The 27464-nt window shown below is 37.0% G+C and overlaps 1 protein-coding gene across 1 annotated transcript in view; it reads left to right on the top strand.

The window, feature by feature from the left end:
* Positions 1-27464, top strand: part of LOC150090479 (proline-rich protein PRCC) — a 76533-nt gene that overhangs the window by 29166 nt on the left and 19903 nt on the right. The window contains exons 2-4 of the mRNA XM_090371099.1: positions 535-588; positions 15983-16498; positions 24750-24953. Coding sequence (XP_090227225.1) covers positions 535-588; positions 15983-16498; positions 24750-24953 — 774 coding nt within the window. The remainder of the gene's footprint in view (positions 1-534; positions 589-15982; positions 16499-24749; positions 24954-27464) is intronic.

Genomic DNA, 27464 nt, shown 5'->3' with positions numbered 1-27464 from the left:
TAGGATGACGTGGTGAGAAAAATTTACACTAAAGACTCTTTAGTGTAAATTTTTCTCACGGGGTATTTATATCCAACAATCTGAAATTATTAATCTAGTTGACAAAGCCTGGGTAATTCTTCAACCCCATTATATTTAACATCCTTACCTTAAAATTGAAACCCTCACCTTTGCCTTTGACTAACAAAATTTCCTTAGACGTCAACCATTTTATGATATTGTGATCACTGCTCTCTAGTGGTTTGCATACTAGACGGTTGCAGTTTTTCATTATTACTACACACCTGACCATACTGATTCTATATCTACCTGGGTTTGATCAGGCTCTGGTACAATTTGAATGCTTTCAATTCACTTTTGACAAGGATTACAAACAGTTAATAAACATTATTATTATCAGTTAATGTTTATTAATTGATAATGATAAAAGTCCATTAATTGATAATATCCCCCCCCAATTTAATTTTAGTATTAACAGAAAATATTTCATTGTTAGTTATTTTATTGATACTAATTAAAACTTCTATCCCGCAGTTCATAGCTGATGATGAAGATAATGAGCCATCTTGTAAGAAAATAAAGCAGCCTGTAAGTTGATATATAATATATTTTTATTTATTTATTTTTTTTTTTGTACTTTATTACAAGTTATAAAATTTTTGTGGACTTCTCTTTGTATTAAAATGACTAAATGATGCAAGAAGGCAAATTTTTTTTTTCTGCATCTGCCAAAAAAAAAAATTAAGTTTTCCCATTTCCATAAAGGAACCGTTATGTTTCACTTTGAACTTAATAAAACTCTCTTCATTGGCTACCTTGGCAGGCAATTTATTCCAGTGGTTTTTACTGCCCAAAGGTAAATTTCATAAGATCAAGCCTTCTGTTACTCCCTACAGTTTTATGTATATGAACACCCTGGTTCTTGTCTCTCCTGCCATTGAGAATGTAGCTACCGCTTTTACATATTCCTTCCAGACCTTATACCTCTGAATTAGGCCCCCATGCCTATTTTCCGGTCGTTGCAGTACACTTTGTAGGCTCTTCATTCGGACAGTGATGATCACCTTCTTTGAATTCTCCTAGAAGTTCGATATCTTTTTTTTTTATGTATTGCCCCAGACCTGATTAAATTATTTTTTTTTCTAATGCCCCTATTAATCATATAACAACTACCTCTGTGTGTTAAAATTATAACAACTACCAATTTGGGTTCCCCTTTGGAACCCAAATTGGTGGTAGTTATAATTTTTCCCAGAAGAACAACTGGTACCTCAAAATCCTCCAAAGCCCACAAGCTATCTGCTGCTCAATTATGTTATTTTATTTACCTTTCATAGTATCAGAAGATTCCTGATTATGAGGCTTTCTTTTATTTTCCTCCCAACCAGGATAAGCCCGATGGTGGTCTATAGGTGTGTATTTCTCTTGAATGATGAGACATTTTTATTATCAACATGTAACAGTGCAACAAAGTTTATTGCACTGTTAGAATCACAAGGAAAATACAAACATTAAATTAATCATAAATATGCAATCACTCACTGCTTTTTTCTACTCTACATAATTATAATGCTCTCATATACTGCTTTCCTTCCCATGCATTTATAACCATCTAAAACATATGACCAATACTAAATTAACTAGCTATACCATCATTTGATTCCTGCTCCTTCACAGTAATACATATGGATAAGATCCCTGGCTGGCTCGCCAATTGTGGGAATTTATCCCTTTTTTATTCTCAGATTCACTATTCTGAAGTGGTTTACAACCTAAACATATATTTACAGATATATATAATTACATTATATTCTCTCTCTCTCTCTCTCTCTCTCTCTCTCTCTCTCTCTCTCTCTCTCTCTCTCTCTCGATAAACATCAACTTGGGCATATAACCTACTCTGGCCTGCAGATCTGTGGGTTATGAACAAACTGGTTGTTCCACTCAGAGCACTAACTTTATTTGTTAATGACAATAACATCTCATACATTACTCCACATATGCATTTACATCAGCTAGGTAACTTTCTCTCTCTCTCTCTCTACCACTGTTGCACCTTTTTTTTTTTTTTTTTAAATAAAGTATTCAGCTTGACCAATCAGTTCTATCCATTGCCTATCAGTTAACATAAATAAAATTCAAGGACTTACTTTCTCTTTACTTTTCTTCCCTCTGCCTTGATAGGGTTCCTGGCTCCTGTTTTCTTTCAAGCGGTCATCTTCCTTGGTCTGACTTACCGGTCTACTAGGCATACATCCCTGGAGTCACTCTTGGACTGCTTTCTTTGCTGGTTCTCTGCATAATACAAGGCTTTCGCTTCTGGAACACTACTCTGGTCATTAATTTAAACTTTCTAGCAACTATCTTCGCTTCTCATAACACTTTCTTTCTTAACCTTTCCCATCACTTTAGCATTAGTAGAGGCAAACAATGCAAGAAAGCGAGCTTAAGCAGCATCAGCCAAAAAATAAATAAAAAACCCTTCCCATTTCACCCCTCCATTCGTTTCAAATGCCTGTCCAGCTCAGCCTTAAATTTATTTAGGCTATTAGCTTCCACAACAAAAGATGGAAGCCTGTTCCACCAATCAACTACCCACTGGCTAAAAGCAAATTTCTGCACATCTATTTTATAACTATCTTTCCTCAATTTGAAACTGTGCTCCCTCAGGTTCTTAGTCTGAGCAAGAGGAAGAATCCCATCAGCATTCAGCTTGCTCACCCCATTCAAGGCCTTATACACCTCAATCAGATCACCTTCCATTTGACTACTTTCCAGGCACTGCAACTTGCAGAACTTAAGCCTTTCTTCGTAAGAGCATCCCTTTTTCCCCTCACTAATTTTGTTTCCCTTCTTTGTACTTGTTCTATCAACTCTACATTTTTCTAAAATGAGGCCTCCAGACCTGTACACAGTACTCTAAGTGTGGCCTGACCATTGCATTGTATAAAAGATAATCACCTCCCTGTCCCTGTTAGCAACATTCCTATATATTATTGACAAGACTCCATGACCTGCCCTGGAAGCCTGTCTGCACTGCTCAGCGAACTTCATATTTCACTGCACAATTACCCCCAGGTCTTTTTCACTTTCCACTTCCCAGAGTTGGTATGTTTCTCTTCGGTTATTGCTACCCATATGCAGTACTTTGTATTTGTCAATGTTAAACTTCAGTTGTCACTTCTCAGCCCATTTTCCCAACTTATCTAGATCCAGTTGGAGTAGCATACTGTCTTTACTGTCATTAACAACCCTGCCAACTTTGGTATCATCTGCAGACTTGGACATTAAACCTGATATACCTTCATCAATATCATTGATAAATACTGAAAACAACAATGGGCCCAACGCTGAACCCTGGTGAACTCCACTAATAACATATGTCCACGAAGAGCAGTGTCCATTGATTACCACTCTCTGTCATCTTCCACTCAACCATCCCTTTATCCATTGTAGCAACTTATCCTTAAAGCCATACCTCTCCAATTTGTAGCAGTCTTCCATGTGCAACAGTATCAAAAGCTTTCCTGAAATCCAAGTATATGATATCAAAATTTTTTTTGGCATTCAGTTCCTTTGTGACTACATCATAGTATCCAATCAAATTTGTCAGACAAGACCTCTGTTTAACAAACCCGTGCTGTGTCTTAACTATTACTGCAGTCTTGTCTAGATGATCCTGCAGTGCGTCTTTAACCAGTGATTCCATTATTTTCCCCGGAACACAGGTTAAACTGACAGGTCTGTAGTTACTTGTGTCACCTTTTGAACCCCCTTTGTGAGTTGGTGTTACATTTGCACACCTCCAGTCCATGGGGACCTCCCCTGAGTCCAAGAAAGCTCTCAATTATGGCTAAGGGTTCGCTTACTTCCTTTGCTGCCTCCTTTAATATAACTGGATAGATCCCGGCCACCCCAAGTGCCTTCCTTAAGTTTAACTTCAGCAGTTTCTTCTCCACTCTGCTCTCAGTTATTACAAAATCACTTAGCTCCCTGTTAGCATTTGATAAACTTCTGGCACTCCCCTCATTAATAATTCCTCATGTGTGAATGTAGATGCAAAATATTCATTCAGATTATCAGCTACCTGAACATGATCATCAATAGTCAAACCCATCCATGTGAGTCGTCCAATCTGATTCATTCTTTTCCTTCTAGATTTTACATAAGTAAAGAACTCTTTGCTGTTTTTTTTTGCATCCTTTGCCAAAGATTTCGCATAATCTGCATTCGCCTGCCTAACCTCCTTTGTGACTTGAGTACAGACTAGTATATACCTGCCATAGGCTTCTGTGTCACTTGATATTTTATATGCATCCCATACATTCTTCTCTGCCACGAGCCTCATTAATTCATCTGACATCCATTTAAATCTAAACCTTGAACAATATTTCTTAGAATGAAAAGTCTAGTAGCCTCCAAAATAAGTCCCTGAAGGCTTCCCATTTAGAATTCAACATTGGTAACATCATCAGTTGATCCCACTGTACATAATTTAAAAATTGTCTGAGACCTCTGTAGTCACCTTTACAAAAGCAAAAGGCGTTCTCTTTAGCCTTGATGGTAGTTACGTCTTTAAGTAATTCCCACGTCAGTACATTGTGATCACTGTCACCCAGTGGTTCCTTTATCTGTAAATTTTTAATGCATGAATAATCACTGCTGATAATCAGATCAAGAGTATTACTCTGGTTGCCTCTCAAACATGTTGCTGTAGAAAACCGTCATCCAATAAATCCACAGAAGTCTTGGTAGTGTGTGAGTGACAAAGCCACAAGTTCCAATCAATATCTGGATAGTTAAACTCCCCCATTATAAGACACTGTGGCCTACTCAATTTCTCTGCACAATTGCTCATTGTACTCATCAGATTCATTAGGCCTATAATACACACCTACTCTCATTTTTCCTTTCCCAGTGCTTATTTCACTCCAAAAAAACTCAACACTGCATTGTCCATCAAGATCAGTTAGATGCACTTCCTTAGACTTTGTGTTTCTTAACTAACAGCATAACCCCTCCTCCCTTCCTGTACACATTGTACTCCCCAAATTCCAATTCTGTTCTACATATATCTGTGTGACACCACATCTCTGATATCCCAACAATATCTGCCTTTGATGTCTTGACTAGCACTTCAAACTCATCAAAATTTTTAACTACACTTCTAGCATTGGTGTACATGCAAGTATACATGCACCTGTTCCTACTCTTAGTTACCCCAACACAGCCCATGTATTTACTTGTTCCACTATGACTCCCAGCTGTCCTGGAAATTTCTATTACCTTGCTTTCCAGGCTGCTGCTCTTTCTAATCGAAGGAGTGCAAGAATCACTTTTGCCTCTGCCTGCGGGTTTTAGTCTGTGTATCCCCCCCCCCCAAGCTAGCAGTTTTCCGACCCACCTAACACTGCCTTGATAGCATCAGCAAATATTCTTGCACTCTTTCTATTTAAGTGTACCCTATCCCTGTAGAAGCAGTCTCTCCTGTCAACAAACACAGACCAGGCTGAAAAAATTCTACCCCTTGAGCCTTGCACAATCTCTCCAGGGCTGAATTGATTGACAAGGCTCTCATCACATACTCCCTCCTATCGTGTCTGCGCAGAATTGGAGACACTTTCACATTCAACCCTAACTCGCAACTTTTTTTCAACATTGATCTTTCAACATTGTACTTGGAGTAAATCTGCAGATCTCTTACTGTTAATGTCATTAGTTCCAACATGTACAACAACAACATCACCTTTTGTGCTCTTAAAAGATGATATCTGCTCTACAACGTCATCAACTTTTGCCCCTGGCAGACATACCCTGGTCCTGTTCCACCTATCCTTCTTGCATTGTATATCCCCCGTGTCCCGGATAATAGAGTCATCAACAAAAACTACCTTCATTAATTTCCCACTGATCTGCACCAGCCCTGTTGTCACTCCCATTTCCAAAAATCTCTCACACACCTCCAAAAATCTGTCTCACTCCTTTTTTTTCTCTCCGTGTTTCTCCTTTTGTTCATTCCTCTCCCTCCTTTTCTTGACCAATAACCATTAATTTCTCTTTCTTCATCTTTATTCTTATTCACTGAGGTGTCTCCTCTTTGTTTTGGGAACTTTCTGCATGGACAAGCCATCTTTCCGCAGAAATACCCATGTTGTTTTCAGAGCAGCCTCCATCGGTTACTTTATTTAATGGCCACACTCTGTTTTAATCCCTTAATCCTTTTTTCTACACTCTTCGCCCAACCTAGCTGCCCTTCAATTTTCAATGGCACTGCAAAGTCAGTTTATGGCGGCATCACTTTGTATCTACCAAAACTTAAGATGTCTTCCATTACCAGAGTCACAGCTAATTTTCTCCCCTGAAGTACAGGCCATTTCTGGCATTGTTTTCCCTCTGCAGTCAATTCTTAACTCATATTTTCCCTTCATCTTTACCGTACTTGCATTTGCTTGATTCATGCACTTACAGTTTTAAGGAGCAATTTAGGAATGGTGTCTTTTTTCCTTTTTCCTTCCCAACTTATCTTTACGGCCATACCTGTGTGCTGCATCTGTTATATTTACAAGTCAACAGAATGGTCTCCAACCGACACTTCTATTGTTTTAGTCTGAACTCCCCCCCCCCCAATTGACAACTCTAATCTGTGCTCTACCTCAAACAGACATCTGTGGAAACATCAGATACACAACCCATTAGCCCAACCCATTTTCTGTTTAAAAATAATTAATTTCAAAAAGACAGAAATTTAAATTTATTATTTTTCTGGAGTTGTAAGACTGGGATCTTACGGTATACAGTGGGAGAGAGAGTCATCATCATCCTTACGTGCAAAGATCCAATAAATCATATACAGGACACCATGTGTATTTTTACCTACTTATAGGATAAATTTAATATCATTAAATTTTGTAGGCTCCTCCGTAGCCAGGTGGGCAGGAGCAGCACTGCGTAGCACACGCTTCTTGATTAGACCGGGGTTCGAGCCCATGCCCCACCAAATACGGAGGATGCGGAAAGGTCAGGGAATGACCACCGCATATCCCTGGAGCAATATGGCCTTAGTTGCTAATGCTCCTAAAAAAAAAATAAATAAAAAAAAATAACAACAACATTAAATTTTGTATTCTTTTGTGTTTTTTGGACTTCTTATGTCATAAGTTATGGCAGGTGTGCTTACATTTTCATTTTTTAAACTTTTAATGCTTGTTTCTTTGTAAGTGGTATTAATGACTCAGGTGTAGTTTAACACCCCATCTTTGTTAAAAGTTAATAGGTAATTTGTTGTGATGCATATCATAATTATACCAAATACAGAGGATGCGGAAAGGTCAGGGAATGACCACTGCATATCCCCGGAGCAATATGGCTTTAGTTGCTAATGCTCCTAAAATTCAAATAACAAACATATCATAATTATGTTCATTGTTAAAGGAAAATTAGATTACTTTAAATATGTATACTGTTTGGTCGTCCCGGAGTATAAACAGAAAATTTATTTATTTATTTCATTTTTTGAAGAGCAGTTGTTTATGAAAGAAGATTAGGTTACTTTGAATTATAGGTTGATTCAGTAGTGTTGACACTGTGGCGCATGAATTAGTCATATGACTTGTATGAGTCTACAATGAAAGGGAACATAGCTTTGTGTCTATAGGATGTATTATTTAAAACTTATCACTTTCTGATTGAAGGTTCTTGTTTGCAGCTGACCACTAGTCTTCCAGTGCAAGAATGTCGTAAATCATTTTTAACTCCCTGCTGTGAAATCTGCTTTCTGAGAATTACTCACCTTGCTAGCATTTTTACTCTCTTTCAAGCAAATAGATTGAGCATAAACTCATTCAGATTCAGTCATCTTTACTGTGCATTTACTTTTCCAGTACCAAGACTCTTGAATGTGTCTATAGTTTAGCAGTTTGACTATACTGTTTGATGATCTATTTGCATTGGACTAATGTGCTATGCTTAATTTCAACCAGGTTGTGGAATGCAAAAATTTCAAACAACCAGTACTATATAATTGAAACAAAAAAAAGCAGTGAACTCTTTACAATACAGTTCTTGCATTTGAAGACAATATGCTTAATTTTCCTGCTATAACATATCTTTAATTTGGAAGCAAACCATAGTATACTGTTCGGTGGTCCCAGAATGCATTCTTGGAATGTTCTGCTAGAGTCAGATCTCTTAAAAATGTCGAAAGCTTTTGGATTTCTAAATGTTGGTTGGCAGATATCGTAATTGCGTCATGTCAATGAAGGTATTCCTCTAGCAATGAAATCCTTTATTCCACATTCTATCCTGAAATCTTGTCCTTTGTACTAAAACTTGGGTCTTCCAATAAATGTGCTAAGGCTTTTCAAGATAAGTGATTATTCGTGCATTAAGAATTTGCAGATAAAGGAATAACTGGGTGACAGTGATCACAATGTACTTAAAGATGTAACTACTATCAAGGGTAAATGGAAAGGTTTTGCTTTCTTAAAGGTGACTACAGGGGTCTCAGATGGTTTTTGAATTCTATACAGTGGGATCAACTGATGATGTTACCAACATTGAATTCTAAATGGGAAGCCTTCATGGACTTAATCTTAGAGGTTACTAGGCTTTTCATTCCAACTAAGAAATACTGTTCAAGGTTCAGGCCTAAATGGATGTCAGATGAATTAATGAGGCTTGCAGCAGAGAAGAAAAATGTATGGGATGCATATAAATTATCAGGTGACACAGAAGCCTACTGTGTCACCTGATAATTTATATGCAGATATAAGATATAAGCTAGTGTGTCATCAAATCACAAAGTAGGTTAGGCAGGCGAAGGCAGATTACAAGAAATCTTTGGCAAAGGATACAAAAGAAAAACAGCAAAGAGTTCTTTACTTATGTGAACTCTAGTAGGAAAGGGATGAATCAGATTGGACCACTTAACATAGGTGGGTTGATTATTGATGATCATGCTCAGGTAGCTGATAAACTGAAGGAGTATTCTGCATCTACATTCACACACGAGAAGTTATTCAAGGAGAGGAATGCCAAAAGTTTATCAAACTGTAACAGTGAGCTAAGTGATTTTGTAATAACTGAGAGCAAAGTGGAGGAGAAATTGTTGAAGTTAAACATAAGGAAGGCATCTGAGGTGGTTAGGATCTATCCAGTTATATTAAAGGAGGCAGAAAAGGAAGTAAGCAAGCACCTAGCCATAATTATGAGAGTTTTCTTGGACTCAGGGGAGGTCCGCATGGACTTGGAGGTGTGCAAGTGTATCACCAGTTCACAAAGGGGGTTCAAAAGGTGACACAAGTAACTACAGACCTGTTAGTTTAACTTGTGTTCCAGGGAAAATAATGGAGCCACTGGTTAAAGAAGCATTGCAAGATCATCCAGCATGAATTGTTGAGGAGGCTTCCATCCTGCAGTGGGTTGATAATGGCTACACTTTACCTTTTTTTTTTTTTTTTTTTTTTTTACCTAGACAAGACTGCAGTAATACTTAAGTCATAACATTGGTTTGTTAAAGGCAGGTCTTGTTTGACCAATTTGATTGGATACTATGATGTGGTCACAAAGGAACTGGATGCAAAAAATAATTTTGATATCATATACTCATATACTTGGATTTCAGAAAGCTTTTGATATTGTTGTGCATGGAAGACTGCTGTACAAATTAGAGTGGTATGGCATTGAGGGTAAGTTGCTACAATGGATAAAGGGATGGTTGAGTGGGAGATGACAAAGAGCGGTAATACGTAGACTAATGTTATTAGCGGATTACTCCCAGGGTTCAGTGCTGGGCCCATTGTTGTTTTGTGTGTTTATCGATGAAGGTATATCAGGCTTACTGTCCAAGTTTGCTGTTGATACAAACGTTGGCAGGAGTGTTAATGACAGTAAAGACATTATGGAGTAGCATACTGCTACTACAACTGGATCTAGATAATTTGGGCAAATGGGCTGAGATGTGGCAACTGAAGTTTAACTTGACAAATGCAAAATACTGCATATGGGTAGCAATAACCCAAGAGAAACGTACCAACTGTGTGGTACTACACTCAGGGAGGTGGAGAATGAAAAAGACTTGGGGGTAATTGTGCAGTCAGATATGAAGTTCTCTGAGCAGTGCAGATGGGCCACTTGGGACAGGGAGGTGATTATTCCATTGTACAAGGCAGTGGTCAGGTCACACCTTGAGTATTGTGTACATGTCTGGAGGCCTCATTTTAGACTGGAGGCCTCATCTTAGAGTTGCTAGAAAGAGTACAAAGAAGGGCAACAAGATTGGTGAGAGGAACAAAGGGATGCTCTTACCAAGAAAGGCTTGACTTCTGCAAATTGCAGCACCTGGAGAGTAGGCACATGCAAGGTGAACTGATTGAGGTGTATAAGGCCTTGAATGGGGTGAGAAAGCTGAATGCTGATGGGATTCTTCCACTTGCTCAGATTAAGAACCCGAGGGGGCATAGATTTAAATTGAGGAAAGACAGTTGTAGAATAGATGTGCGGAAATTTGCCTTTACCCAGCGGGTAGTTGATTGCTGAAACAGACTTCCATCTTTTGTTGTGGAAGTTGATAGCCAAAATAAATTTAAGGCTGAGCTGGTCAGGCATTTGGAAGTAATGGAGGGGTAAAATGGGAGCTGTGGTTTTTTTTTTTTGGCTGATGCTGCACAGGCTTGCTTTCTTGCATCGTATGCCTCTACTAATGCTAATAAGAATGTACTGCAGCTTATTATTGTCTTGTACCCAAATCTTTGGCTTTGTTCTCTCCTTACACTGAAGCTTGCAACCGTTTTGAAACAAATATTAATCAATCAATTTGAAAGAATTAAAAGGGGACAGTCCATCAAGCACTCAGCTGACCAACTCAATGTCTGAACTTACACTTGTGCATCATGCAACATAGTAGCAATCCTAAAGGCAGAATGCACAGCTCCCAGAGCAGATAGTTATTCTCAGTGGCAATGTTGTTGGTGAAACAGAATATATATTGTGTTAAAAGAGGCAATAGGACCAGAATATGGTGGCCAGAGACAAAAGTTGATGACATCGCAGAGCAGATATCTTTTAAGAGCAGTCATCATGGAAGAACAATTAAATACATGGTTTGTTTTAGGGTAACTAAGAGTAAGAACAGATGCTTGTATACTTGCATGTATGCCAATATAATAAGTAAATTTGGTAAATTTCAAGTGCTGGTCAGTACATCAAAGTCTGATATCCCATCATATTGTTGGGATATCAGAGATGTGGTGTCACAAAAATATAAGGAATGCAGAATTGAAATTTGGGGAGTACAGTGTGCACAGAAAGGATAGACAGGATATGAAGGAAGGTGGGATTATGGAGTTAGTTCAGAAACACATAAAATCTAAGGAAGTGCATCCAGAGAAATAGTGGGCCAGTAAATCGGATTGTCTTATAATGGGGATTTTAACTTCCCAGATATTGATTGGTACTTGTGAGTTGGTCACTCGCACACTAGCAAAGTGTGCGAGTGACCTTGTGGATTTATTGGATGACTGTTTTCTACAGCAGCATGTTCGAGAGGGAGTAATATTCTTGATCTGATTATCAACAGTGATTATTCATGCATTAAAAATCTCCAGATGAAGTAACCAATAGGTGGCAGTGATCGCAGTGTGCTGAAGTGGGATTTACTCAAAGAGGTAACTACCATTAGGGGTATAGGGAAGGGTTTTTTGCTTTCATGAAGTGGTCTTAGAGATTTTTTAAATTCTGTACTGTAGAATCAACTAATGATGTTGCCAGCAGCAAATTCTAAATTGAAAGCATTCAAGGAATTAAACTTTGAAGCTACTAGGCTTTTCATACCAACTACGAAATACTGTTTAAGGTTTAGATCTAAATTGATATCAGATGAGCTAATGAGACTCATAGCAAAGTAGAAAACTGTATGGGATTCATATAAATTATCAGGCGACACAGAAGCCTATAATAGATTTAAGCTAGTCTGTAAATCAAGTCACAAAGGAGATTAGGCAGGTGAAGGCAGATTACGAGAAACCTTTGGCAAAAGATGCAAAGAAAAACAGCAAAGAGTTCTTTCTTTATGTAAACTCTAGAAGGAAGGAGATGAATCAGATTGGTCCACTTGATATCGATGGTTCAACTGTTGATAATCCTTCTCAAGTAGCTGACAAACTAAATGGGTATTTTGCATCTACATGCACACATGAGGAGTTATTCAGTGAGGGGTATGCCAGAGGTTTATCAAACTCTGGCAGGGAGATAAATGATTTTATAATAACCGAGAGCAAAGTGGAGGAGAAATTGTTGAAGTTAAAAATAAGAATGACACCCCTGGTGTCATTCTTATTTTTAACTTCAACAATTATGGGATATATCCCATAATTGTATCTAGTTATATTAAAGGAGGCAGCGAAAAAAGTCAGCAAACCCTTAGCCATAATTATGAGAGCATCCATGGACTCAGGGGAGGTCTCCACAGACTGGAGATGTGCAAATGTATCCCCAATTCACAAAGGGGGATACATTTGCACATCATTCACAAAGGGGGATCAAAAGATGACACGAGTAATTACAGACCTTTTAGTTTAACTTCTGTTCCTTTGAGTTCTGGGGGAAATAATGGAATCACTGGTTAAGGAAGCATTGCAGGATCACCTAGATAACATGGCAGTTTTCTTTCAGTACAGCACGGGTTTGTTAAGGGGAAGTCATCTGAGCAATTTAATTTGATACTATGATGTGGTCACACAGGAACTGGATGCAAAAAATAATTTTTATTTCATATACTTCAATTTCAGGATAGATTTTGATACTGTTGCACATGGAAGACTACTCTACAAGGAGCAGTATGGCATTAAGGGCAAGTTGCTGCTATGGATAAAGGGATGGTTGAGTGGGAAAAGACAAGAGTGGTAATCAATGGATGCTACTCTTCATGGACTAATGTTATGAGTAGAGTTCCTCAGGGTTCCGTGTTGGGCCCATTGTTGTTTTCTATATTTATCAATGATATTGATGACGGTTTATATGGCTTAATGTCCAAGTTTGCAGACGATATGAAGGTTGGCAGGGTTGTTAATGACAGTATGCTACTACATGAGGATCTAGAAAAGTTGGGCAGCTTTGCTGAGAAGTGGCAACTGGAGTTTAATATTGACAAATGCAAAGTACTGCATATGGGTAACAGTAACCCCAGGATAACAACTGTGCTGTAATACACTCAGTGCTTAGTGGAGAATGAAAAAGACCTGGGGTAATTGCGCAGTCAGATATGAAGTTTTCTGAGCAGTATAGACTGGCTGCCAGAGTACCTCATTGTGTCTTTTCAATAAGGAAATTTGCTAGCAGGGGGCCGACCGGGCTAGCCGAGTGGGTAAAGTACCTGCCCGGCAACCCAAAGGTCGCAGGTTCGATTCCCGCCTCGGGCTTGGATCAAAGTACTGCAAAAACCTTGGGAGGTGCAATATGGCCACAGAAGCCGATGCGCCAACAACTACCAAATCAAATCAAATCAGCTAGCAGGGATAAGGAGGTGATTATCCCTTTGTATAAGTTAATGGTCAGGCCACACCTTTTGTACTGCATACAGGTCTGTAGGTCTCCTTTTAGGAAGGATGTAGAGCTGCTGGAACAAGCACAGAGAATGATAACAAGATTGGTGAAAGGAATGAAGGGTTGCTCTTGCCAAGAAAGTCTTAAGTTCTGCAAATTGCAGCATCTGAAAGCTAGGCACCTGCGAGGTGATCTGATTGAGGTGTATAAGGCCTTGAATGATTTGAGCAAACTCTGTGCTAATGGGATTCTTTCTCTTGCTCAGATTACAAACCTGAGGGGCCATAAATTTGCCTTTAGCTAGCAAGTAGTTGTTTGCTGGAACAAACTTCCATCTGTCGTTGTGGAAGTTGATAGCTTAAATAAATTCAAGGAACAAGAAAAACTGGACATTTTTGGAGCAAATGGATAGGTGAAATGGGAAGTTTTTTTTTTTTTGGCTGATGCTGCATAAGCTTGCTTTCTTGCATCATATTGCCTCTACTAATGCCAATACTAATTTTAAAAATTCGTGGCTGAAAGTCACCCTCTACTGTGAGCCCTGAAGAACTAGTGCCATGGAAATGTTATTGACTTATCTGTGTTATCTGTGCTGTTTCTGATAGTCATAATGTGAGTTGTTATTGTTATTTGGTTTTTAGGAGCGTTAGCAACTAAGGCCATATTGCTCCGGGGATATGCGGTGGTCATTCCCTGACCTTTCCGCATCATCCATATTTGGTGGTCATGGGCTCGAACCCCGGTCTAATCAAGAAGCGTGTGCTATGCACTGCCGCTCTGCCCACCTGGCTACGGAGGCGCCTCATAATATGAGTACAGTGCCCTTTGAAAAGTTCAATGCCTGAGCATGACTGGTTTATTTGAAGATTCTGGTAACATGTTTCTTTTCAACATAGTCCCATTTGGAGTCAGTACACTTTTGCCACCATTGCTGCAACAGTTTGATTCCACTTACAAAGAAAGTTTTCTCTTGGGTCTTCAGAATGCATCCGCTGCAGGAGTGAAGTCACTGTCATTGGGAAAATCGATGCCAACCAGATACTTCTTCAAATTAGGAAATTGATGAAAATTTTATGGTGCTAAGTCTGATGAATGTGGGGGAGGGTTCAAGATTTCAAAGCTGAACTTGTGAAATGCAGCCATGGCAGTGACAGATTTGTGAGCAAGTGTGTTATGCTAGTGGAATAAGATTCCTTTTAATACTATATTGAGTTTTTCTTGGCATTTGTCTTTGAGGTTTTTATGTAAACACCTCACTAGATCTGCATGATATGCCACCGTGACTTTGGAATTTATGAAGGTAATCCAATACCATCACTCTATCAGCATCCCAAAAAACCGATTTCATCACCTTTCTAGCAGAAGTAATTGACTTGGTTTTTTTAGAGGAGGGTTAGAGATCTGTTTCCACTGTTTGGACTGCTTCTTTGTCTTTGGCTAAGAGTGAAGCAACCATGTTTCATCCATGGTCACAGGCCTTGCAAGGAACTTCTGGACCTGCTTGAAAACAATGAAAATGTTCATTTGACTTGACAATTCTTGTGCATTTTTGATATGCTCTCAACAATTTTGGGATCCATTGTGCTGACACCTTTTTCTTAGTGAGAACTTCTGTTATTATGTGGATGAGATGAGATGCCAAAGATGCTGGCAATGTACCAAAGTGTCACTCGTTGATCACTTATCAACAGATCATGCACACTGTCAACAAATTATGAGATGGATGTTGTGGATCTTCCACAGCCTGGGTGATCCTCCAGGCTCTTCATCCTCATTTAATTTCTACTGCCTGCTTCATAACATTGGGAATAGTATGCTCCTTCCTATTCTTCCATAGAATAAGAAGGAGCATCATCTTCCAATGTTGTGATCATATCCTCATGAATTGCCTTTTGCATTATTCCATTCCCCCACGTATTGGATGACTGCACGGTGACCGATTTTGTCACCTTTCCTCATTCACACGGTTTGCTGACTTCAGGACTTGTAAATAAAAAGGATGTTATTGAAACTGCTGCTTGCATCTGAAATGTTATATATTAAGTACAGAAATTTTTAAAACTGTACCACTACCTTTTGTACTCAGGCCATGAACGTTTCAAACCCTCATTGTACTGCTGTAAATTGTAGGATTTACATATAGTCCATTTATCCATTTTCTACACCATATTCTAATTCATAAAAAATGGATTACTCCAATGCATAATTATTATTTATTTAGCCATGATACTTCTCAATCTCTGTTTCATTATGATATGAGTTGGGATATCAGAGACGTGGTGTCTGATATCCCAACTTTAATGTCACTTCTGATATGTCAGCCATAATTTGTTTATTTAATTTCATTGTCTTTTATTTATGAATATTTTAAGACTCTTTGTTTAAACAATTCATTAATGGAATTAAAAATAAATTTCTCTCTTTTTTTTTTTTTCATATTTAGTGTGGCACTGGACTTCTCAGCATGCTACCTGCTCCAAGAAATCTTAATGTAAAGGAAGTAGGCCGTCAGCTAGTACCTTATATACTTACAAAAAAAACAGAAAAAAAAGATTCTGTTATTTCTAAAAAGAATATTGAATCACATCAGAAAAGTATTGCTCATGAAATCAGAGGGACTGTTGATAGCTCTTATGACGATGATGAACAATATGATGAAAGTAAAAACAGTACAGCTTCTACTGATTTTTTCTCCTTGAATGATACAACTGGAAGTACTCATCATCAAGGTGACTCTGAATTACCTCAAACCTACAAATATCAAGAAGGACATGGATTTATTGAAAAGGATAACAATGGAACTAGGTGTTCAGTTGAAAAAAAATTGCAAAGTAATTTTTATCCTGAATCAAACCTTTTAACAGATGCAGATTCTACATCATCATTTCTTCCTGCTCAGGTCACTGTACAAGAAAATACTGAAAGTAGCAGTATGCAAAATTTACTCAGTACTGAAGGGGTAATGTGTTTCTTATAGTTTTCAGTTTTTTGAATATCTTGCTTGTTGTTTACTTAGTATTGATGATAACAGTGTAACAGACATTTTATTACATGGTTCTCTTAAGTTGGTTTAATGCGATATGCAGTGTGTTATCCAATTTTCTGATTCCATTTCAAAATCTCAAAAGCCTTAAGGGTATTGAGTTTGTAATAATATCATTTGAATTTCTGAACATTGTTACTTTTGAGAAATGTGAGTATATATGCATAGAATGGTTATTACGTTGAACAGAAGTAGGAGCATTGAAAGAGTAAACAGTGAAATATGCAGGTGTAAAATAATATAATATATCACAATATTATTTGGAACAAATTTTATTCTGTGACGAATTTACAACATAAGAATAAGCATCATATTATATAGTCTGTGTGAAGCCCGTCACCACCAAATACGGAGGATGCGGAAAGGTCAGGGAATGACCACCGCATATCCTGGAGCAATATGGCCTTAGTTGCTAATGCTCCTAAAAACCAAATAACAAACAAACAAACAACAGTCTGTGTGAATCCATGTTTCCCCCCCCCCCACATGTAATCCTCTTACTACTGGTACAGAAGAAAAATGATTGCAGACCACAATCATTCATACATCAATTTAAACCATATTTCAAGCAAGTACATGAATATTGTTGGCAGTGGAGTGACTTTTAGCCTCATATCTGGGTTGCACTCAACTCCAGGACAATAGCTCTCGATTACGTCTGAATAGAATTAATTGTTTCTTTTTAATTATCATGTTATATATATAAAGTCGGACCTCTCTTTAATGAACTTCCATATAGTGAAATTTTCTATGTGGCGAACTTTTTTGATTTCCCCTTGTTCGTTACATTGAAAATAATTTCCGTATAACGAAGAAAATTTCCATATAACGAACTATTTTGAGAGACTTGGGTATGTATTGTTTGCACCTCTGGCCTTTAAGCAATAAAGCTGATGCTGTAGAAAGCACGAATTAAGAGCTAAAAGGATTAAGCATTAATCCCTTTAGCTATTAAAAGCTAAAGGGATTAATAGCTTTTAATTCCACAGTTTAAGAGCTAAAACATTTTACAATTTAATGGTGCCTGTAAAACCCTGCAGGATTAAACTGGCCAAGCACGGTGCAGGATAGAAAAAGATGGAAAGGTTTGGGAAAAAATGGAAAAGCTGGGCCTTTGCCCAGCAGTGGGTCAGCAAGGGCTAAAATGAAGTAAAACCTATACAACTTATACACTACTATGCCGAGAAGTCCTGCTGGTAAGCTGTCCACAGCCATTGGTAAAGATTAAGGCATATTCCCGACGCTGGCATTGGCTCTGGTCAATTTATTTTCTACCATAAACATCCTATTAGAGAATGAGGAGAGAGTGATTTTCCTTTTTCTTGGAAATTCATCTGTTGTTTCAAAGAAATGAGTCATCCACACTTTCACTAAATTTCACCTGTCTCTGTTTACATGGTAACTACAAGTGGTCCCTAATTTCAGCTTTGTTTTAACTGCTGTGCAAGTAACCTTACAGTGTCAAAGTAGTGTGAAAAAGTGGAAGTGCTTAATAGTGTAGATTGGCGTGTTAAGCAAAAAGAAATTGCTTTAAAATTTGATGTCCCTGCCAGTAGTTTGTCAACCATTCTGAAAAACCCTATTTCAATTCTCAAACTGTTTGAGGAAACGTGACCCATTCGGAAGCGTGCGAAATCATGCTTTTGGGAAGTTGTAAATGAAGCAGTTTTTAAGTGGATGAATTTGATTTAAGACAAAAACATGCAGATATCGGGGCTATTAATAAAAGAAAAGGCTGTGGAGTATTCATCTTTTCTGGGGCACAAAACATTCCAAGCTTTGGTTGAATGGACAAGCATTCTGGTTGACTGGACAAATTTAATGAGTGTCATGACTTGTTTGAAAAAGTTATTTCTGAAAGTGCTGAAATTCTGAAAGTCTGAAAGAGAGTTGCAATTGAAGAAGACTATACCCATTGGAAAGAAACAGTTTTGAAAAAATTACGAAGGGCTAAGAGTCCCAAGACATTCAATGTTGATGAAACGTCTTTGTTAAATGTTTGCCGAACAAGACACTGACTTTTAAAGGTGATAAATGTTTAGGTGGTAAAAATAGTAAGGAGAGAATTACACTCTTGGTTGCAAATATGGCTGGTAATGAAAAACTGAAGCTTTTGGTAATAGACAAAAGGAAATAACCCTGATATTTCAAAAGAGTAAAGTTGTTAGAGTTGGACTATAACAAAAAACCTTGAATGACAATCAAAATTTTTGAGCAGTGGATTTTAAATTTCGATAGAAAGATGATGAAAGAAAACAGAAAAATTGTGTTGAATGTCGACCACTGTCCTACCCACCTTCACTCAGTAATTTCAAAACTTAACCATGAAGCTTGTTTTCTTCCTTCTGAATAATTCGTCTTAACTGCAGCCAATGGACCAAGGCATTATCAAGAATTTGAAAATGCACTACCGAAGGCTCATACTGAGAATAGAAACCAACCAACCTATAGATTCTGTTATAGATTTGTGGATGTGCATATCAGAGTTGGTGAAGGTGTGGAGTCAGGATGTGACGGAAACAACAATTAAGAATTGTTTCGCAAAGGCAGGTTTTGTTAAAATGCTAATTAACAGAGATGAGAGGGATGAACTACTAGAAGACATTGAGCAATCTTGGGAAGAGTTCTAAGTGAGGTTTGATCAGTGGAGAAATTGTTCTTGACGAATTTTTAGGAGTTGATAATGATGTCATAGTAGCTGAATATCTAAGTGACTAACATTTTGAAGCATATTTAAAAAACTAGTGACAATATCAGTGGTGAGTTGGGTGAAATTGAGGGCAGTATTAAACCTTCCAAACAAATATTGACAGCATTTGAAACTTTGCATCGGGGCCTTCAGTTGGAAGAAAATGCAACAGAAAATACACTATATCTGAATGTTTAGAAGTTTAGACAAATGCAAACATTTCTATGAATGGTGTACAGTAGAATCCAGTGTACAACAAAAAATAACCAAATATTTTACAACATAATTCTTAAAAGTGTACTAATAAATTGTGGGCATCATGTAAGTAGTAATTTCTTAATATGTATGCATTAATAAATTGTTTTAAAATGTTAGAATATTTATTCATTCCCACTGCTTTCCCATCTTTTACTATATTTCTGAATTTACAGTATTTTTCATTGTTGAAAAGGTCATATTTCTTTATAAGGAAATTTCTGTGTAACAAATTTTTTCAAGGGAATGATCCATTTCGTTATATAGAGGTCCGACTGTATATATATTAATAATGTGTAACAGATCCTTGGTGCCAGGTTACTAAAAGTATTTTTTATGGCTCCTGGTATTTTTTTATTGTTTCAGAATTGTATGAAAGATGTTAAGTGAAATTAGTACCTACATTTTATTTCAAATTTCACAATTTGAAATTAGAAAGTTAAATTAGACACACTCCACAATACTTGTGCAATTTTAAATAGTTTATTGAGTCCCCAGAGTAGAAATTAGACAGTAAACTTAAACCTGTTTCTTAACAAAAGGTATACTCAATATTCTAAATAAAATTGCATTCTTTTTGACATTTTGGACTCAAATTTGGGTACTGCTATCAAGACAGAGTTGGTCATATAGCAGGTCTCCTCCAAGCAAACCTGAAGGAGAACCTGTTTCCTGCTTAACTTTGTCTTGATAACAGATTCCCAAAGTTGGATCTGGAACCAACAAGAACTCAATATTATTTAATATATTGGATTGCCTTTTGGTCAAGATCAGGTTTAAATAAGTAGAAATTTGTCTAATTTCTACTTTTTGAGACCAGTGAACCATTTAAAATTTCATAAGTAGTGTGAAGTCGTGTCTAATTTTAATATATTTTGCCTGAAAATTTTTTTGTCTTCATGCTTGAAACATTTTGAAATTTGTGCCTTGTTCAGTCATGATTAACTCTGATCGTTATGGAGCTATTAATCATTGCCATTACTCTTTTATGGTACATGAATCTTGTTGAGTAGTGGATACATTGTCTATTATGAAGAATATCATCTGCAACAAGATTCAGCTTTCATTATGAGTGTGAAAATGGAAAACAGAACATCTGAAGAGATGTTCTGTTTTCCCTGATGTTTTAAATTTTTTAAAGCATTTTCCACATCACCTTACTTGCTTTTTACTTGCTGATCTCACAAATGCTTTAAAAATTAAAATATCTTTTAGAGTGATATTAATATGAGTTCTGATATTTTTTAAGTTTAGTATTAGTATTAAAATAGCATAGTGGTGATGCAAGAAAACATTCCACAAACATGTTGCACAAAGGTAAATTTCATAAAATTTGGTTTGCTGTTACACCTTAAGATTTCATAGTTGCACCCTCTGATTCTTGTTCTACTCACTAATGAGAATGTTCCTCCCTCATTCAGTTTACTATTCCCCCATAATTTCAATCAAATCCCCCTCCTCAAGTTATCTACTTGTCAAGTTCTGCAGACCACATCTTCTAATTCATTTCCCATTGGGATAATATTTACTCCACTTCACCAGTCTGGTTGTCTTCTTTCCACCTTCTCTGTATCTTATGTGATCTTATGCAGCTTCCCGACCTCGATACATTATTCTGAGTGTGTCTTCACCAGCATCTTGAGAGGGATGATAATCTTTACTTGGAAAATTCCAATATTACTGTCTTGCTGCATGTGGAACGTAATGCATTCCCACATTGTAATCCCTCTCTCTCATCCTGAACATCTTTTATTTCCACCTCAACCTGGTCTTTTAACAGTCTTTAAACTCTGGATTTCTGGTTTCCATATTCAATACCTTGCATTTGGTAGCATTAAATTTAGCTGCTGTTTTTCATAACACACTTGCAATTTGTCCAAATCCTTTTTGAAGTAACACATCCTTGTTCCATTGTTAACCACCCGTCTGACCTTAAGTCATCAGCAAACTTTGATAGCTTCCATAAATTCCTCATCAGTATCATTTAGAAAGATAGGAAACAAGAAAGAGATTTGACCTTGCTACTCCAATCTTCCCTGAGGGGTGCTTACTCTGTTTTCTGACCTCCATCTAGTCCCTACTTCTTTGATGGATTTCATTTTTATACTGACCTGCTCTAATTTATGCAATGACTTTTCATGTGGAACTATCAGAAGCGGTACTAAAATCGAGACATATAATGTCAAAGCTGTTTCTTTCATCCACTGATTTATGACATCATCCCACTTACTTTTCTGAGAAAATCAATTATTGGTTGCCTCAACCACCACCGCTACTCATCTCATATTCTCTAATTATTCATTTTGTGATTTCTTTTTCTACAAAGATGGTACTTGTGCATATGTCATTTCTGATATTTCTTCTCAGAGACTTCCTAATCTGGAATTTCCTCCTTTTGATCTACTTGGCTTAAAATCCCTTAAAGTACATTTTGTAAAATTTGTATGTCGCCTCTGCCATTTCCCAAAACTACGATCATCCAGAACTTTTTTTTCAAAGTTCTGGATGATTGTAGTTTTGGGAAATGGCAGCGGTGATAAATCTTTTTGTAAAATCTAAAATTACAAAAACCTTTTGTAAAATCTGGATGATTTTACAAAAAGTTTTTTTGTAAAACCATCTTGCAAATTTTACAAAAAGTTTTTTTTATAAAATTATCCCATTTTATTTTTTAATAAATGTAATCTGGCACTCTTTCAACAAACACCTTGTGTAGGACAAGCTGTTATATAAACTAATGAATAAAAATAGCTATTCTAATTTGTTTACACAAGCTCCCCTGATTTCTTTGGGAGAAGGGAAATAGAAGTTTCAAGCAAAATAAACATGGTCACATATTGTTTCATGTGAATTATACAGACTTCTCCAATGAATGATGCTAGTCAAATAGCCAGACTTCTTTTTGTGAGTGGCTTTGCCATGACTACTATGTTATTGGCCCCTGAAAAATTGTGGGAGTTGCAGAATAATGGCTTCTTTCAAAATCGTTACGAACGACCAAAACAGTGTTAATTATTTTTGATTGTGTTTTGCTGCATAGCAACAGCAGATAAAGAAACAGTATTATTACCAAAAAGTGTATTATAGTTTTGTTTTCACTCTACATACTTATTGACTTTAGCCCCATGTGCCTAATGGAGAATTAATGCATAAAATGTTTACCACATTTATTTCTTTACATGCTTTATACAGGGTGTCCATAAATGATGTTTCCAATTTTGATATTTTTTTATCAGAATTACTTCAAGCTACACTCATGAAATACATACTAGCTGAAAGGTTCAATTAGATTTTTTTTTAATTTGGCACTTGACTGCCAGTTTTGCATTCTACTTGCTATCAAGCACTACAGTCTCAAAGTTAACGTTTTTTCAGCAATGTATCGAGAAAAGCTGTTCGGGTTGTTCTTCTTCATCAAACTGATGGTTGACAGGGTTCTTCTACTTGGACATGGTCAGTGAATGGTTAATGCCACAGCTGCAGGAAGGCATTACAGATGTGATATATCAACAACACGGTGCCCCTCTGCATATTCATAATGAAGTGAAGTCATACCTGAACGAACATCTTCCTCAGCGTTGAATTGGGTGTGGAGGCCATATGGAATGGCCTTCTGGCTAGCCTAATCTGACGCCAATGTGTACATCCCTCCACTACCAATGACACTGCAGGAGCTGAAGGTATGGATCACAGGCTTTTGGTAAAATGATGGTGAAATGAAGCACAGCGTCTGGCAGGAGATTGAATATCGCTATGATATTGTTCGAGTTACTCATGGTGCCCACATTGAACTCTACCAATGATTTTATGTACCTTCATAAAACTTATTGAATTGATATTTCAGCTGGTATGTGTTTCATGAGTATAGCTTGAAGTAATTCTGAATAAAAAAATATCAGTATTGGAAACATCATTTACAGACACCATGTACTTACAGATTTGTAAGCTCTGGACACGTTCCTTCTCTTTTAATGCAGCAGAATGCATGGTCTCACACTTAGGGAATAGCAACTCCAAAATAACTTATACATTTAATCTGATTGAATGAAAAACTGTGGAGAAAGAAAGGGATTTGGGAGTTATGATGGTGTCCTGTTGAAGATTTTTCAAATATTTTCTTGTAGTGATGGGGAGGTCATAATCTGACTGTATGTGAGAATTGAAATACTTGAAATACTGTCTCTAAGTATGGAGATCAAGTGAAGAATCCAAGTGGTGGACATTATGCCTTCAAATTAAACTGTAATGGGACAGAAGAAACCAAACCAAATAAAAGAAAGGGAAGGTAGATTGGACTCTGTATGAAGTGACGGCAAGTCAAGTTGTCATGTAGAATAAAACGAAGTAAAGTTATGTAAAGTAGATTTACACACAAGATTAATGCCATTGAACCAACAATTAAACACTACATCAGCCTGAAATATAAGAATATATGTTGAATTAGATAATTAAGGTATTGAAATGTTATGATTGGTGTAAAGAAAGAAATAACCTGTTGCAGGTGAAGAATGTAAACCAAGCATGCCAGTAGAAGTCTGAGCCCAGTAAATAGTGAAGCGCTAGAAAGAAGAGCAACCTACCCTCTGTTTTTTTTCTAGGAGCCAAAAGAGATAAAATGCCGAGTTGTAGGCTGCAATACCAGTTCCTTAAAAAAATTATTCATTTTTTAAATAGTATTTAATTTTTACTATAAAATGAAATAATATACAGTGAAATGTGATGAAAATAAAAACACTGATTAAATTATAGTTACAATATAATTTAAAATATAGTTAAAAGCAATAAAATTATCTAAAATAAACTGGGTTAAAAGCGATAAAACACTGAAACCTGGAGCTTTCGGAGAACTGCCATCTCCTTCTTCAACAGCATACTACTAGTGCTAAGACACATCCTTAAGTAGCAGGTCCATGGCACTCATGCACGTGATCATCAGACACATGATCTACATTCTCCATGCGCGTATCGGAAACGGAAGTGGCTCGGGAGCGTGTCAAGCAGAAACGGTCATCCCTTCTGAGGACAACTGCATCAAACAGGGGGTGTAAACGGATCCCCCTGTCCCTATTAATAGTATTGTGACTGGATGACCTATTTGCTATTAAGCAAATGTACCTGATAATGAATAACCACTTTATTAATTGGCCATTCAGTGTATTAGTATTACTATATAAGTAATTATTATACTGATGCTTGTATTGACTGCATTTTCATATTTTATAGATTTTACGTCTACAAGGCAAAAAAGGTATTAAGGAAAATATTGAGTTAATTGACGTAACAGCTGATGAACAGCTAACAGACTCAAATTTATGGCTAACAAAATCTATTACAGAAGAGAAAATTCATCGACCATCTCGTAATAAGCATGGATTACCAACAAATCAGCAAAGAAGAAAGCATCAAATTACATATTTAGCTTTTCAAGTAAGTTAAGAAAAATTTTATAATTTTAAGCAAATTTTAATTGTTTTTAATATTAAAATTTTATATTATTCTTTTAAATAATATAATTAAATGGACTTGTTTTCATTTTACGTATTAGATTGCTATAGACTTCAGAGTTCATTGCTATATATCTCTCCGGGCATTACTTGTTGCAGATATTAAAATTTGCCAAACATTTTCCAATTTTTGTTATCATGGTCATTGATAATACAGTCAGTCCTCGTATAACACGTGTTTACATTACACTAATTCGATCATGCACAATTCATAAATAGGGGAATGATATCGTATATAACACGAACCGAATTCGCTTATGCACGATTCGCCTTTGTGTTTACAAGAAATGGCAGTCGAACGCGGAATCACCCCAACTGAACGCAACATGATAGGAATGAAGAGAAGATTCTGAAATTGTATTTATGTTTTTTTTATCAGTGAAGGCGAAACACATTTCACCATAATAACGTAAAAACCCACACAATTCCAGTTATCGGTATTATCGCAAATGCAATTAGATCAAGTTTACTACCAGTTTATAACAGATTCCACTAGCAGGAACGCAACTGGAAATTGTTTTTATTGTTTTATGGTAGTAACCCCCAGAAATGTGCTTTAGTAAAATGTGAGCCAGTGAGGTGTTCATAGTATCTCTGCCTTTATGGTGTTGTTTATTCAGTTGCTACACACGCGCAGCTTTGTTTGTGTATCAAGCATGCCTCCTCATTTTGTATTTGGGCTTTATTCCCTAAAAATGAGTAAAATCTTAAAAGGTGTGAAAAGGAAGCATCCTGGTGAAGACACTACAGATTCAGAGAGAAAAAGAAAGGAAATATCGATAAACAGAGGCGGACTGGGTCAAAAATTCTTACCTGGGAAAATTTGTAGTGGCCTCATACTAGCGTTTATGGCCAAAATCACTCCGGCCCACCGGGGTTTCCCCGGTAAGGCTTATGGCCAGTCCGCCTCTGTCGATAGAGAAAAAATATGAAATTGTGAAATGCTTTGAGCGAAATGAAAGACCATGTGATATTGCATGTGCTACAGGCCTAAATGAAGCAACGCTGAGAATTATAAAGAATGTAGAGAAAATAAAAACAACTTTCATAGCAGGAACAACTCAAAGTGTAATTAAAATCCCTTAGATTAAGACACAAAGAATTAGAAGAGATGGAACGGCTGTCATCTGTTTGGATAGAAAATCAAACAAAAATCAAATTTTTCTTACAATAGAAGCAAAAGCATTAGCAATATTTTATTGCGTAATGAAATATGTATTTTATTACGATAATTTATTGTTTTTGGTAATGTTTTGGTTATAAATGTGTGTTCAATCTTGGGTGGTCTGCACCTAACCCTATTTTTCCCATAGGGCCTGTTGTTTATATTGCACGAGGGTTTCTAGGAACACAACTATTGTGCTATACGAGGACTGACCGTATAAACAAGAACAGAATGGGTTGCAGTTATTTACCATGTCACCATAAACAGGAATGCATCCTGGTTAATCAGGTATCATTATATGCAAGGTTGTTATGAGAGGGGAGGGTTATTCTATTTTCAACTACCAGCTTGAAAATACCTTTGTCATAGTCTTTTTCTTTAAATGCTACCCTACCAACCCCCCCTTTGATATTTCTCACATATTCTTCCAATTACAACAGCAGTGGCGGTACTTGGAAGTCTAAAACACTAGTGGAGCTGATATTTGAATCCTACTTGTAAGTTACTTAGACCGAATTATATCAAAGCCCATTTGTTTTGTGACAATCATATCCTGTACTTGCATCATCATGATGGTATGACTTTTAGTAACCCTGAGTATATCCAAGGGTGATTGCCCAATTGTAAACCAACATAAGCAGGGTTCAAGTGTGGTGGCCACACCACACAGAAGAATGACTGATCCTGTTTCACCAGGCAATATGAGGTGGGAGATGCTCTCATCTGGTGCAATACCACCACTTTGTTTATTTGACGTTTGAAGTGATGAAAACCATTTAGTGCCGAGAAAAGTTCGAATCTCCTCATCTCTTCTGCCACATAGTATAATTCATGTTTTTTGAGGTTTATGTTAAGTATTATAGTGAAATCCAATAATTCTTATATTTCAAAGGTACAAATTTAAAATGGTGTTTGCAGGCTGACTGTTAGGTAGTCCACTGGACCAAACCTATTGGTGATGCAACTGGATCAGCTGGTGTATAATCTCACTGCCTCTACTCTGATAGCTATTGACTGGAGGGGGTTTCAGGAAAGCCACATTATGTATGTCAAGGAACTTAGCACATTCATGCTATACATATTCCATATCCTAAAATTTCGTTAATACCCTCTCCCCTTTACCTGGCTGCTCAGGGCACATTGGAAAGACTAATAAAACAAAGTTATCTGAAAAAAAGATATGAAACTTCCTTGTTCATTTCATAAATATATGTTTTCAAGTCTCAGTACTTCTCTCTTTTTTGCCTGCAGTCTGCCAAGCTCCGCTAG

The sequence above is a fragment of the Mastigoproctus giganteus genome, chromosome 1 (assembly GCF_048544385.1).
Source record: "Mastigoproctus giganteus isolate SK-2022 chromosome 1, ASM4854438v1, whole genome shotgun sequence".
In the NCBI taxonomy this organism is placed as follows: Eukaryota; Metazoa; Arthropoda; class Arachnida; order Uropygi; family Thelyphonidae; genus Mastigoproctus; species Mastigoproctus giganteus.
Note: the sequence above shows the minus strand (reverse complement) of the source record. Positions and strands in the feature narration are given on the sequence as shown.